At 42.5% G+C, this 14,442-nt stretch overlaps 1 protein-coding gene across 3 annotated transcripts in view; it reads left to right on the top strand.

Annotated features, from left to right (window-relative positions):
• The first annotated feature begins 4,310 nt into the window (after positions 1–4,310).
• naa25 (N-alpha-acetyltransferase 25, NatB auxiliary subunit) overlaps positions 4,311–14,442 on the top strand; it is a 25,027-nt gene continuing 14,895 nt past the window's right edge. The window contains exons 1-10 of one of the 3 annotated variants that reach the window (XM_042059169.1): positions 4,311–4,432; positions 6,780–6,865; positions 8,845–8,983; positions 9,435–9,553; positions 10,860–10,934; positions 12,261–12,368; positions 12,523–12,601; positions 12,966–13,077; positions 13,613–13,702; positions 13,952–14,124. In XM_042059169.1, coding sequence (XP_041915103.1) covers positions 4,375–4,432; positions 6,780–6,865; positions 8,845–8,983; positions 9,435–9,553; positions 10,860–10,934; positions 12,261–12,368; positions 12,523–12,601; positions 12,966–13,077; positions 13,613–13,702; positions 13,952–14,124 — 1,039 coding nt within the window. In that variant the 5' untranslated portion in view covers positions 4,311–4,374. Of the gene's footprint in view, positions 4,433–6,779; positions 6,866–8,844; positions 8,984–9,217; positions 9,251–9,434; positions 9,554–9,791; positions 9,932–10,859; positions 10,935–12,260; positions 12,369–12,522; positions 12,602–12,965; positions 13,078–13,612; positions 13,703–13,951; positions 14,125–14,442 lie in introns of those variants that run through there. The other 2 variants (XM_042059170.1, XM_042059171.1) reach the window with 2 other exon arrangements.

The raw sequence follows: 14,442 nt of genomic DNA, 5'->3' as shown, positions 1-14,442 counted from the left end.
AAATTTAATTGGGTGTGATCACGGCACAAAAATCCTATAACTCGCAATCAGAAGTGTTTGCGCGATAAAATCAGTTCATTTTGCCATAGAGACGGGTGATACAACTGTTATTTTCATTTAATTGCATTTGCTATGACTATAAGGCACTCATGTTAACAGAGGGACTGAAGATATGAATGATATGTGATTAAAGTCCACACGCTCTAATTTCATGAAGCAAACTTAAAGGAAAATTCTGGTATTTAGCACTTTGAGCTAAACTCCACGAACCACTCGGTGAGTTGCACAGTTTTGAAAACGAACGTTAAGGGTTGTTTTAGGACATGTTTGAGTAGCCTGTTGGCAGCCACCCTGAGCAATCAAAGGCGATTCAAAACGAGTCAGAAAAGTCGAGACAGGACCAATCGTCAAACTTCGGTGTCCACCACTCTAGTTCATCCAAAACAAACCAGAAAAGAGCCTTAAAGTGCTAAAAACCGGAATTTTCCTTTAAAGAAGCACTATGCAGGTCTGTTTATTCCTTCGCTGTTTCTGGGTTTTTGCCGGATTTGGGCTCGCATTTTCACTACACAGCTCCCCCTGCAGCTTCGGTAGCAAGTGACTGCTACACTAAACCCCAACTAGCTAGCGAGCTAGCCATCAAGAAACCAAGCTAAACACAGGGCTCACAATAAAATGGTCGAGCAAACACATTGTTCAAGAGACTATCAAACCACATTACAAAGACGAAGTTCACCCAAGGGTAGGCTACTTACAATTTCAACAGCAACAAAGCCAAGTCGGCGTCCATTTTTGCAGTCTTCTTCGAAACTACAATCTGACTACATTTTCGAGGCGCGATTGGATACTTACGCTGAGTCACATCCGGATTTACCCGGACCGGATCCAGAAAGTTGCATATTCAGTTTTTCCGCGGAGAAGCGATATAGGGGGAGACAAAGCACCCACCAAACGACCCAGAAACTGTTCAGAACGACTCTCAACCTGCATAATTAAGATCATTTTTGCTAAAATTGTTGCATAGTGCTTCTTTAAACATACAGTTGCGGTTTAAAAAATAAATTAAAAAAATTGCGATGCTTGAATTTTGCACCTTTTTCTTAATATCTCTGGTCGTATTTAAGTAGACCATTCATATTTGGATGGCTGTAAGATTCTACATAATTACATGTGTCTATTTACGTTTCCGTAGCTACACCATATCTTGAGAATAAAACACTTACATTTGTACCGCTGTTACAATTGTAGCCTACCAGTTCTCCTGTACGCATTAGGCTACCCTACCCAGTACTAGGCCTACTGTTAGCCTAGCAAGAGTCTAACCTCCGTGTTGTTAGAGGGGATGCATCCCCTCTATTGAAATCCAGAGACTTCTTATTACAGTGCATGAAAATGCACTGTACTGTTCTTCCTAGGCTTCTTCTTATTATTATTATTCCGCTTACCACTTTTTCCGTACGCAATTTCTCTTGAACAGTTTAACTTCATTCAAACTTTGTAACGTAGGTCTTCAAACAGATCGGGTTGGTATGACTTTTCAACTTTGAAACTTTTATACTTTTTAAACTATTAAAGAAAAACTTTTTAAAAATCCCCATAGACTTAACATTGCCGATTATGACATCATAATACGGCCATTAAGCAATTAGAATTCTATGGCAGGTGTTCAGGCCACCTGCAGCCTCAGGCTTTAAGCATACAATCTGGGTCAATTAAGACTACACATCCTATTCAACTGTTTCCTCTCACCAAAACTGTTTCAAAATAAAAGTCCTCACTACAATAATCCACTGTTAAACAATGTAACCCATTAAACTACTGAACTTTTTGCATTCAACTTTTAAACGGTCTACTTTTAAACTATCATTAAACTATCTATCTATTAAACTAGCTGTCTATCAACAACTTTTAAACTATCTACATTCAACTTTTAAACTTTTAAACTATATAGATTCAACTTTTAAACAGTCTACTTTTAAACTATTATTAAACTATCTATTAAACTAGCTGTCTATCAACAACTTTTAACTTGTCATCAACTATGTCAACACTTGTCATCAACTATGACTCCTACCCACTGTAGCTAGTTAGCATGGTTAGCATGTTAGCATCACTAACATTGTTAGCATTTTTAGCAAAACTGCTAAAAATGATTAGCTAGGTTAGCTAAGTCACATGGTTAGCATAGTTAGCATGTTAGTTAGCATAGTTAGCATAACAACTAAAAATGACTAGCTAGGTTAGCTAAGTCACATGGTTAGCGTAGTTAGCATAACTACTAAAAATGATAAGCTAGGTTAGCTAAGTCATATGGTTAACATAGTTAGCATGTTAGCATTGCTAACATAATTAGCATGTTTAGCAAAACTGCTAGAAAACGTTAGTTAAGTTAGCTAAGTAGCATGGTTAACTAAGTAGCATGGTTAGCATGTTAGCATTGCTAGCACTGCTATAAAACATTAGCTAAGTAGCATTGTTAGCATAGTTAAAAATTTTAGCATAACTGCTAGCAAACATTAGAGCCATTCCAACTTTCAGTTATCGTCAAATATCTACCTATACACAGCCATTAAACTACTTGAATATCAACATTCATTAAACTGCTAGAAAACGTTAGCTAAGTTATATGGTTAGCATGTTAGCATTGCTAGCACTGCTATATAACATTAGCTAAGTAACATGATTAGCATAGTTAAAAATCTTAGCATAACTGCTAGCAAATATTAGAGCCATTCCAACTTTCAGTTATCGTCAAATATCTACCTATACACAGCCATTAAACTATTTGAATATCAACATTCATTAAACTTCCAGTCTGTCAACAACTTAAACTATTTACCTTCAACTTTTAAATGGTCTACTTTTAAACTATCATTAAACTATCTATTAAACTAGCAGTCTATCCACATTTTTTAAACTATCTACTGTCTATCAACAACTTTTAAACCATTTACATTCAGCTTTTAAACAGTCTACTTTTAAACTATCAACTTTTATTAAGCTATGCAACCACCATGTCTATCCTAGCATCACCGTAGTAACCATCTCTGTATTATCTGTTTTTACTATACATGATATTTTACATCACAACTTTAGCATTTTCATGCACTGGTAATTCCTTGGAATTGCATTTCTAGTTATTATTATTTTTCTTGTTACCTTTTTGTGCACGCTATTCAGCCCAAACCGCTTAACGTACAAATTTGGTTCAAACACCGTTCCGTAGATCTTCCAAGGCTTTACCGTCCTATCCATTTTTCATTTTTGAGAAGTTTATACTTTTTGAGATATTTGTAATTAAAAGTGTATTTTTCCCCCATAGACTTGAATGGGGGCTGTGATGTCATAATAGAGCCAGCTGCGCTCGTTAAGTAGTTCTCAGAGCAGTTTTTCCCAGGCTAATCAGAACACTGGCACAGGTGTCACCTGTGAGGAATTCAACTGTCTCAGCCTCTAAGCATACAATCTAGCTCTACCTGAACTACACATCCTGTTAAAGTGTTTCCTGTGTGTCAAAATAAAAGTCCCAGCCATATCTCATGCATTCAGCATTATATCTCCAGAACGGCTTGGCGTACATGCTTCAAATTTTGTACGAGTGTTTTTATGGACTCAAAGGTGAAGTGAGTTGATGTTGGAGGTTGAAGGTCAAATGTCAAGGTCAAAAACACCTTGAGTGTGATATCTCAAGAATGCCATGTCACACAAGATTCAAATTTGGTTACTCTAAAAGCACCTTTGCAGGTATCACAATTACCCTACCAACCAGCTAGCAGCAAGCTCAACAGCCCCACCAACACCCTAACCAGCAGATTGCATCCCCTCGTGTAATTCCTCGGAATTGCATTTCTAGTTTTCTCTTGAAATCGAGGAAATGCTTTTATAGATTTAAGCATTCTTCCTAGAGATTATGTTGAGAAATATAACTTGGACAGTAGGAAACAAGGTAGGCCCTACGGACATTGTCAGCGTGAGAAGACGTGCTGAAGGTTGTCTGAGCTCAACGTTGCGCTCCGCCCCACATTGATTGAGCCTAGCCCCGATCTGCAAGCTGCAGCCAGGGGCTTCTCTCTGACTCTGCTTTCAATAGACAAAGTGCGCCCCCTTGTGGTAAAACCAAACTACTACGCACATCAGTTTAATCTGACCTGAAAGTTGAGATGCCTACCTATTGTTTGCCAATCGAATATTACTGTAAATATTTCAGTAGAGTTGAGACCATTTGATTGCTTACATTCGTGTGAAACCCGATATTATTCTGCCCACTGACGCTGTAGCCTACCTAATGCTTGTGATGGAAAGGCAATCGGATATTTTTCTTTCCGGAATGTTTCTATTGCGCACGCGCAAGACTTAATCCTGGTAACCTCCAACATGGCGGCGAGGGGCCATGTGCAAGACCCTAACGACCGGAGACTTAGACCAATATACGGTAAGCGATCGTTATCTGCTGCAGATATGAATACCGCTCTGTCGGCGTGAACGTGTGAATGGCAGTGCCGAGGTGGTTTCCATGCAGGTTATTTTGAACAGAGTCTATCGATGATATTCAAGGCCGCTAAGGAAGAGCCTCGGAGTTGCTTACTCCGCACGGCCGGATGACAGTGCACCTCGGGGATTCTATTTGTGCACCAAGGGCTTCATTGGTGCCGTCTTAATGTCACTGTACGTGGCCCATTGCTGCCGTTTACTTCAGAATATATGACGTATTGGCACGAGGATCTCTGTTTTATGGTTAACCGCATTGGTGATCTCCCGGTGCATTAATGTTAACTGGAGAATTTATACTAGGTCTCAAAATAGTATGGGAAATTGTTAGCTATCCATTGTGGACTAACGTGTTAGCTCTCGGTGGCAGGTGTGCAAGACTGCACAACGGTTCCCTTAGATATTGGCTACACTTTAAATATGACTATTAAGTAAAATACGCTGACTGAAGCAGTCACTTATAACCTTGCTGACTTTGTAACAACAGCTTTTGCTAGCCAGCTAGCCGGCTATAAGTTAGCCAGCATGCTAGCTAGAGGACTTGTTCTCTACATATGGTCATCTATAACTAACTAACCTGCCAGAGACGATAGGTAGCCAGCTAGCTAAATTCCCGGATAAGGCAATAGCTGCTGAGCTAATCTGAGGGTTAGCCACACGCTTGACAGCAGCGTGTCATCTCTGCAGCTGTTAGCAATGGCGATAGCATGGGCTCAAAAAGCCTGGTTCATTCAGCCAGCGAACTCCCAACTAAAATGCAGATGTTTGTGTTCATGTACAGAGAAACGCGAAATAGTAACTGATGTCGAGACATGATCACTGTGTTGAAGAAGAATTCAGTATGGACCTTCGTGTTTATTAATGTCATTATAACGACTATGGATACCGATATTATAACAGCGAGTGACCCTAGAACGTAAACATGGCCTATGAATGATCCGGAGTGGTAGCTACAAGGCCCACTGTAGAGGTACTGTACTGTGTTTAGTCTACGTTTCCTCGATTCCTGCCCAACTGGAGAAACGATGTTTGTGTAGTAGTGAAGTGTTACCTGTAGTTAGGGTGGTGGTTGTTCGCTATGGTTTGGGTGTCGATGGTCACTACAGCACCCATCTCCATTGTCATTAGTTTGTATCCCGCTGGCCCTCTACATTTGGTAATCACACAGAGATGCTGACTGTGTGTGTGTGTGTGTGTGTGTGTGTGTGTGTGTGTACCGGTATGTGGTCTACTAGCTGGAGATGGTGAGTGTGTGTTCTAGCGATCCATTCAGTGTTTGTGCTGAAAAACATTTTGTTGCTCACAGCACTGTAAATGTGAATCAAAAGTGGTGACTCAGACCCAGTAATAAGCAATTCCAGCCAAGCTTCAGGAGCGCAGAGAGGGCATATGCAATTTGAATGGCAGTTGAGTGCCATTCATGAACAACCTTTCTCCCATATCAGGGACTCTACCTTCAAGGTAGACTTACTGAGTATTCATTGGCTGGGGCATAGAGGTTGCACTAGCTGTTTGAACTAGCCAGTTGAGCTGTGACACTGATGGAACACATTGCCGGCGAATTGCTTTGTCTCACGCGGCGAATTGCTTTGTCTCACGCAACACTTTGCCAGTGGTTATTTTGCTGGTAATCACTGAATTGCATTAAACATTCCATGGCCTCTGCTAGTCTCTTGCACTCTGAATTGACTGCACAAAAGTGTGCATTAAAGCGTAACTCTCCCCAAAATGCAACCTAGGGTCTTTTGAATGGGAGTGCTAGGGGCAGTACTATTTTGACGCATGATCACATCAAAATCGCTATTTTTACACTAAGAAGGCTCGACACAACATGAAACTTTGATCAAAGTATCACCAGGGTCTCTACACATGAGCTTGAGCATTGAGAACATTGTTTGTGTAAACAGAGCTTACTAAAAGAAAGGTATTGAACAACTAGTTCAATACCACTAGTTCCCCTAGCACTCCCATTCAAAAGGCTATTGGCGCTTCCAACGTAATTATGCTTTTAAACGAAAGTTTGACTCGGGTACATTCACAAAAAAACCCTAGATTGCATTTTGGCGAGAGTTACGCTTTAAGATGCAAATTTTTGAGCAATGTTGCCATTGGCAGTATGGCTGACCAATGATATTTGTGCACTTTTCCCACGGTGGACCCACAATTGGCTCATGTATTCTCCTCTTTAGCCAAGGACTCTGGTAAACTTCTCGGAAAAAGGAAGGTGTGTGTGTGTGTGTTTGAATCGGAGAGGAACACAATTTCAACAGCTCTCTCTTTTCCCCCTCCAGATTATCTTGACAATGGCAATAACAAGATGGCCATTCAGCAGGCTGACAAACTGCTTAAGAAGCACAAGGACTTGCACTGTGCCAAGGTACACATGATGCACCAAACACAATCCTTTTTCGTCACCCATACACTTGTCTAACCATAGCATACATTCACACTAACTCAAACACGTACCAAACACAATCCTTTTTCAACACCCAAACACTTGTCTAACCATAGCATACATTCACACTAACTCAAACACGTACCAAACACAATCCTTTTTTAACACACAGGTGTCTAACATTAACATGCATTCTTCACAACACGCTTAACTCATACTAGGGCTACAGTGGTACAGTGTGTCCACTGTTCGGTATGTATCACAGTTTGTGGGCCACGATAACAATACGGTTTCAGTATTTTAATATAATAATAAAAAAAACACTGATTTAAACAATGAACTATATTTTAAGTATAAGTATACACTTTTGATCCCGTGAGGAAAATTTGGTCTCTGCATTTATCCCAATCTGCGAATTAGTGAAACCCACTCAGCACACAGTGAACACACAGTGAGGTGAAGCATACACTAATCCCGCTACAGTGGTGCCCGGTGAGCAGTGAGGGGTTAGGTGCCTTGCTCAAGGGCACTTCAGCCATTCCTACTGGTCGGGGATTGAACGGCAACCCTCCAGTTACAAGCCTGAAGCCCTAACCTAATCTTGAATTTCCCCTGGGGATCAATAAAGTATCTATCTATCTATCTATCTATCTATCTAACCAGTTGGCCACGACTGCCCCATATTTTGCTGATAGACAAAACATGGTGGTGTGACTGACTGACTGACTAGGCTTAGTTGTTAGCCTAACTATGGGGTAGTTTTCAACTGCTTTGTTCAAACTATCAGTAGAGAGAGCTGGGGCGCCCCTGTGTCAATCTATTTTAAATTTCGCTCACTGTGATGTTTCATAGAATTTAAAAGTTTCGTTGCTGCCTAAATGTGCATGGAGGGGACATTACTGATTCTATTAAATATAACTGTGTAGACCTAGCGTATGACTATTGTGTATGAATATTGTAATATTTTTTCCATTGTGAAAGAATCCTGAGGCAGTAACCACCCACATACACCCGTGAATGTGACTCAAGCTTTTATTATTGTCCTATCTAGGAATTATTAGGCATGTTTTTGGTGATATAAGGACTATGCAAAGCTACCGGCCGAATTCCCATGAAACGTGGAAAGAATGGGCTGGAGGAACCCATTAAACTTCCTAGTTTAACTTTTAAATACATTTGAACAACGTTTATTTAGTCTATTTTAATCGCAAATTGTTATTGACAAGCGTCAGTGAGAAACAGATTCTAGTTGCAGGCTACTAGCTATGAATGCGGCTGGGCGATAGGCTACATCACTTTAGAAGCGTCTGCTCCGGTTGACTGCATTAGCAAAGTAGACCTAATGCTTGTGGGCTGTAGGCCTAGCCTACTTTGTTTGTTTAAACTTTACGGTCTTCAGTTTGTACTGAAATTCAAAATATTCCCTTATAGTGGATGACAAACGGTGGCACCTTTTCAAAATAGTGTCTCTGTCTCTTGCTAAGCTCCAGTCCATTCACGTTGGAGCAGTCAGCTGTTGTTTGTCGAACTGATTTGCATACAGAGCGCATCAACCTGTCGGTGCTTTGCTACATTAGCAGGGTAGCACTGGTAGGCTGCGGAGGTGAGAGGGCCCATGCACTGGTTTTCTGGAGGTGTTTGGTGAATGTCTAACGTTTGTGTAGTAATCACAAATGACAGATGTACCGACTTATCGCGGTTCACGCCAGCGTATAGAACCGTGGGGGTGTATCAATCGGTTCAATAATATACCGTGTACAGTTGCATCCCTAACTCGCACGTACCAAACAAAATACCTTTTCAAAACACATATACTGGTCTACCCATTACATGCATGCCTCACAACTCACTAACTCACACATGTAGAATCGACACACACACACACACACACACACACACACACACACACCACTCTGTTGAAGTCCAACCTTAGCATAAGCTTAGTATAACTTGTGATGTAGGTCCTGAAGGCGATTGGCCTACAGCGAACAGGCCGACAGGAGGAGGCGTTCTCATTGGCTCAAGAGGTCGCCGTCCTGGAGCCCACCGACGACAACTCACTACAGGCCCTCACCATACTCTACAGAGAGATGCACCGACGTAAGACACACACACACACACACACATACACACACACACACACACACACACACACACACCTTTCACTACAGGCCCTCACCATACTCTACAGAGAGATGCACCGACGTAAGACACACACACATACACACACATACACACACACACACACACACCTTTCACTACAGGCCCTCACCATACTCTACAGAGAGATGCACCGACGTAAGACACACACACACACACACCTTTCATTACAGGCCCTCACCATACTCTACAGAGAGATGCACCGACGTAACACACACACACACACACACACTCTTTTCTCTACAGGCCCTTGGGTCACTGACCCAATTTACATTAATGGCATACACATGCTGCCCTTAATATTCTGTAGGTGTGTTTAATATACAAAGCTTTGTCCCCCATAGCTGAGCTATAATCACCTGTATGTGTGTGTGTGTGTGTGTGTGAGCAGCTGAGCTTGTCACTAAGCTGTATGAAGCCGCGGTGCGTAAAGTTCCCAGCAGTGAGGAGTACCACTCCCATCTCTTCATGGCGTACGCTCGCGTGGGGGAGTACAAGAAGATGCAGCAGGTAAGGCTCTCTCTCTCACACACGCACACACACTCACACACACAAGCAGGTCAGCATCTGTCTCTCTTTCTTTCTCTCTCTCTCTCTCTCTCTCTGTCTTTCTTTCTCTCTCTCACATACACACTCACACACGTGTATGGGGGAGTACAGGAAGATGCAGCAGGTCAGCATCTCTCTCTCTCTCTCTCTCTCTCTCTCTAACACACACACACACACACACACACACACACACAAACAGACAGGCATGGAGCGCTGCATAGCTGAGGGCCCTGTAGGAAGGCTGATGTGGGGGCTGAGTGTTGGCAGGCCTCCTCATCTTGACTGCAGGACATCCTCCAGGTCTGCTTGGCCACTGAGGCTTCGGATTCTGCCTTAAAGGTGCAGTCCTTGATTATCACAATCCATTATGCTGTCATTCAATTCATCAAACACCCTTCACATTCCTATTGTTATTAATCTATCTAGTGTGTGGACTCCTGCTCGATGATGCCTATGCTGGATCATGCACAGATTGTGCTCTATAACTGAGATGTCAACGATACAGATGTCAACAATCTTTAAAGATCAAGGACTGCACCTTTAGTACAGAGGGCTGGATAGGCAGTTCCTGTGATATGGCCATCAGAAGCTTAACTTTCTTTCTTGGGTTTTAGCTAGAGAACTGTGGATGTAAGGAACTAACTATTTTATTGCTCCATAGCTTTATAAGCACTTTGATAAGACTCTTGTTGTACTATGTATTGTAAATTGACTAAAAATGTAATTATTGAGAAGTTGATGGACTGTGTATTTGCAGTTAGGGAGACACCAATACAAGCATTGAGTGTCGGACCGATGCTGTGCTCATATACTCAGGCTCATCCTCATACTCTACTAAAAATTCTCTGATACACCGGTACACACTGATACACCCACTACGTTTATTTCAGTCTTGCACCACTGGCTTCAGAAACATAAAGAACAACACAAAGACAACCCATATGTAAATATCCGTGCTCGGTTTGAAGAAAGGAAAAAAAAAACGGTATTGGTGCATCCCTGTTAGCAACGCATTGACTAATCAGCTTTTGTAATACGACTGTGTTGTGTGTTCATATTGGAGGGTGTTTGTATGGGTTCATGTTGGAGGGTGTTTGTTGGGTATGTATGGGTTCATGTTGGGTGGTGTTTGTTGGGTACGTATGGGTTCATGTTGGAGGGTGTTTGTTGGGTACGTATGGGTTCATGTTGGGCGGTGTTTGTTGGGTACGTATGGGATCATGTTGGGCGGTGTTTGATTTTGGTGGGTCTTTGGGTTTGTTTGCAGGCAGGAATGGCTCTTTACAAGATCGTGCCCAAGAATCCCTACTATTTCTGGTCTGTGATGAGCCTGCTAATGCAGGTGGGTAGCTATCTCACCTTCTCTCTCTCTCCCTCACACACACACACACACACACACAGCTTCTTACCTGAGGCTGTGAGGCCCATGAACACAAGGACTTGCACTTGATAAATTACATTTTATGTATGCTGCTGGTCCTGAGTAACACATTTCGTTCTTTCATGTGCCATGTAACGTGTTGAATGACTATAAACTAAACTGAACATACACACAGACTCTAAAGTCATGCCTTCCCAGCACTCAAACACAAACACACTGTCATGCGTAGAAAAACTCACGCTCACACACACGCACATATGGCCACATAGTGACATTCTCAAATACACACACTATAAAAGTATAAGTATTAGGGCTGTCAATCGATTAAAAAAAATAATCGAATTAAATACATACTCTGTGATTAATTATTCTAAATTAATCGCATATATAATTTTTGCTGTGAAAGTATTTTAAATATTTAAATTCAAATGAATCATTGAATAATCAGCATTAGTGACATTAAAGTTCAAAAAATATTTTAGTATTATTTTCCATGTTCAAATAATGGCCATAATAATCTATGATATGACCTAATATGCTGAGGAAATAAAGTGCTTCGGGAAGTTTTTTTTCACATACAAGGCATTTCAGGCCACAGATATAACCTAGGGAGCACAATGAAAATAAATTAACACTCCCCCCAATGTCAACACTATTTCTTTGCACTGATGTGCAACTTTAGAGTTGACGAACTCCGGAGATATGCAAATTCCTTGCTGCAGACATTGCAGAGGACTACTATTTTAATCAACACTTTATTTCTATCAACACCATCAGGCCGTTTTTTTAAAAGTAAATGTTCCAATCAATGATCTAGGCAGCACATTTTCTTCTCTCTCCTTCATTTTACAGTCTAATGGTTACTGACTAGAACGGCTCGGGGTCAAACGGAATCGATTAATCTGCGTTATTTTTTTTAATCAGTTATTTTTTCTCAAATTAATTAATCGAAATTAATCAGTTATTTTGACAGCCCTAATAAGTATATATACTCTTTGATCCTGTGAAGGACATTTGGTCTCTGCATTTATCCCAATCCGTGAATTAGTGAAACATACTCAGCACACAGTGAGGTGAAGCACACACTAATCCTCGGGGAGCAGTGAGGGGTAAAGTGCCTTGCTCAAGGGCACTTCAGCCGTGCCTACTGGTCGGGGTTCGAACCAGCAACCCTCCGGTTACAAGTCCAAAGCGCTAACCAGTAGGCCACGGCTGCCCCAATGAAAGTGAAATGAAAGGCATAAATCTTTATGGATTTCTACCTGTGTGTGTGTATGTGTTTCTCAGGCCATCTCGGCCCAGGATGAGAAGCTAGCCCAGACCATGTTTCTGCCTCTGGCAGAGCGAATGGTGGAGAAGATGGTGAAGGAGGAGAAGATCGAAGCCGAGGCAGAGGTCAGTAGTGTGTGTGTGTGTGTGTGTGTCAAATCGGTACATCTCGTCACTGTGCTCCTGAATTTTTTAATATTTTGAGCCAACAACTACTTGCATGTGTGTGCGTGCCAAGAGACAGGTTGTTACTAAGGTGTGTGTGTGCGCGTGCGTGCAGGTCCAGCTGTACTTCATGATTCTGGAGCGCCTTGGGAAATGTGTGGAGGCGTTGGAGGTGCTGCGAGGACCACTAGGAGGTGAGTCAGCTGAACTTTCTGTTTGACCAATAAGAGGCCTTTTTGTCAGGGACATGAGCTGTCAATCACATACTGAACCAATAGAAACCCTCTGACTCTCTGATGTTAAAAAGTATATATACATTTATATATATGTGTGTGTGTGTGTGTGTGTGTGTGTGTGTGTGTGTGTGTGTGTGTGTGTGTGTGTGTGTGTGTGCACTGTATATATAGAGAAAATTCTAGAAAACACAGTGAAACATGTATGCGTATCAAGAACTAAATTTGATTGATTGTGCGCGTGTGTGGTGTGTGTGTGTGTGTGTGTGTGTGTGTGTGTGTGTGTGTGTGTGTGTGTGTGTGCGCGTGCGCGTACGTATCTCAGATAAGCTGACCAGTGAACTGCAGTGTAGGGAGAATAAGTGTATGCTGCTATACCGACGTCTGGAGCGATGGCCCGAGTGCAACGCCCTGTCCCACAAACTGCTGCAGAAGAAGTAAGAGCACACACTCACACTCTCACTCACTCACACACACTCACAATCACACAAACGAATTGCTCTACAAAAGTCCACACATGCATATGCAAATGTAGTCCTGCAAACTCACACTTGTGTTACAACACCAGTGGTAATCAGCTGATCTGTCTCTCTCTATCTCTCTCTCTCTCTCTCTCTCTCTCTCTCTCTCTCTCTCTCTCTCTCTCTCTCTCTGCTCTCATTCTCATGATCCACCCATTTTTTTCTCTAATCCCCCCTTTTGCCTCTCTTCCTCTCCTCACTATCTTCATCCCTTTCTCCCCTCTTTCTCTCCACGTTCTCTCCGTTCTTCGTCTCCTCCTCCCCCGCTCCATCTGTCCTCCCCCCCTCGTCATCCCCCCCTCCACACCATCTTGTGTTTCATCATCTTCACCCCCCCCTCTCTCTCTTCCTCTCTCTTTACTCCTCCTCCCTCTCTCTCTCTCTCTCTCTCTCTCTCTCTCTCACTCCATCTTCTCTCCTGTTCTCTCCATCCCCCATCTGTCTGCTGTAGTCCTGATGATTGGCAGTTCTATCTGTTGTACTTCGACTCCCTCTTCCACCTAATAGACCAGAGCTGGACCCCCCCATCTGAAGGAGAGCAGTAAGTCTCTCTCACACACACAACACACACACACAACACACACACACACACACACACACAAAACACACACACACCACATACATACATACATACATACACTCACTCACACACACACACACACACACACACACACACACACACAACCCACACCATCGGTAAATCAAAATCATTTGTACATATCAGTGGACACCAGCTGATAAAGACTTTGTTTTATTTGTATGTATGTATAAAATGTGTGTGTGTGTGTAGCTGTGCTGAGGGTGAAGTGCACAACGCTGTGGCTCAGGCTGTGAGTTTTGTGGAGGAGTGTGTGTGTGGGGAGGACGGCAAAGAGCAGCGTCCACTGAGGGGTCCTTACCTGTCCCGTCTGGAGCTCATCCGACGCCTCCGAGAGAGAGGACTACCAGAGGCCTCACAGCTAGGTAACACATGCACACACACACACACACACACACACACACACACACACACACACACACACACACAGAGAGAGGACTACCAGAGGCCTCACAGCTAGGTAACACATGCACACAGAGAGAGAGAGAGAGAGAGAAAGAGAGGAACACACAGAGAGAGAGAGAGAAGGTTGAGACAGAGGAGCACTTTCTTCTTCACTGTGATAAATATAAAGACATAAGAGATGCATCTCTCCCTAGCCTTAAAACATATTACCCAATCTTTGAAGCCATGGGCACACATGAAAAACTGGCTATCCTTTCAGGAGATTCAGCCCCTCTAGC

The sequence above is a fragment of the Alosa sapidissima genome, chromosome 13 (assembly GCF_018492685.1).
Source record: "Alosa sapidissima isolate fAloSap1 chromosome 13, fAloSap1.pri, whole genome shotgun sequence".
Taxonomy (NCBI): domain Eukaryota; kingdom Metazoa; phylum Chordata; class Actinopteri; order Clupeiformes; family Clupeidae; genus Alosa; species Alosa sapidissima.
Note: the sequence above shows the minus strand (reverse complement) of the source record. Positions and strands in the feature narration are given on the sequence as shown.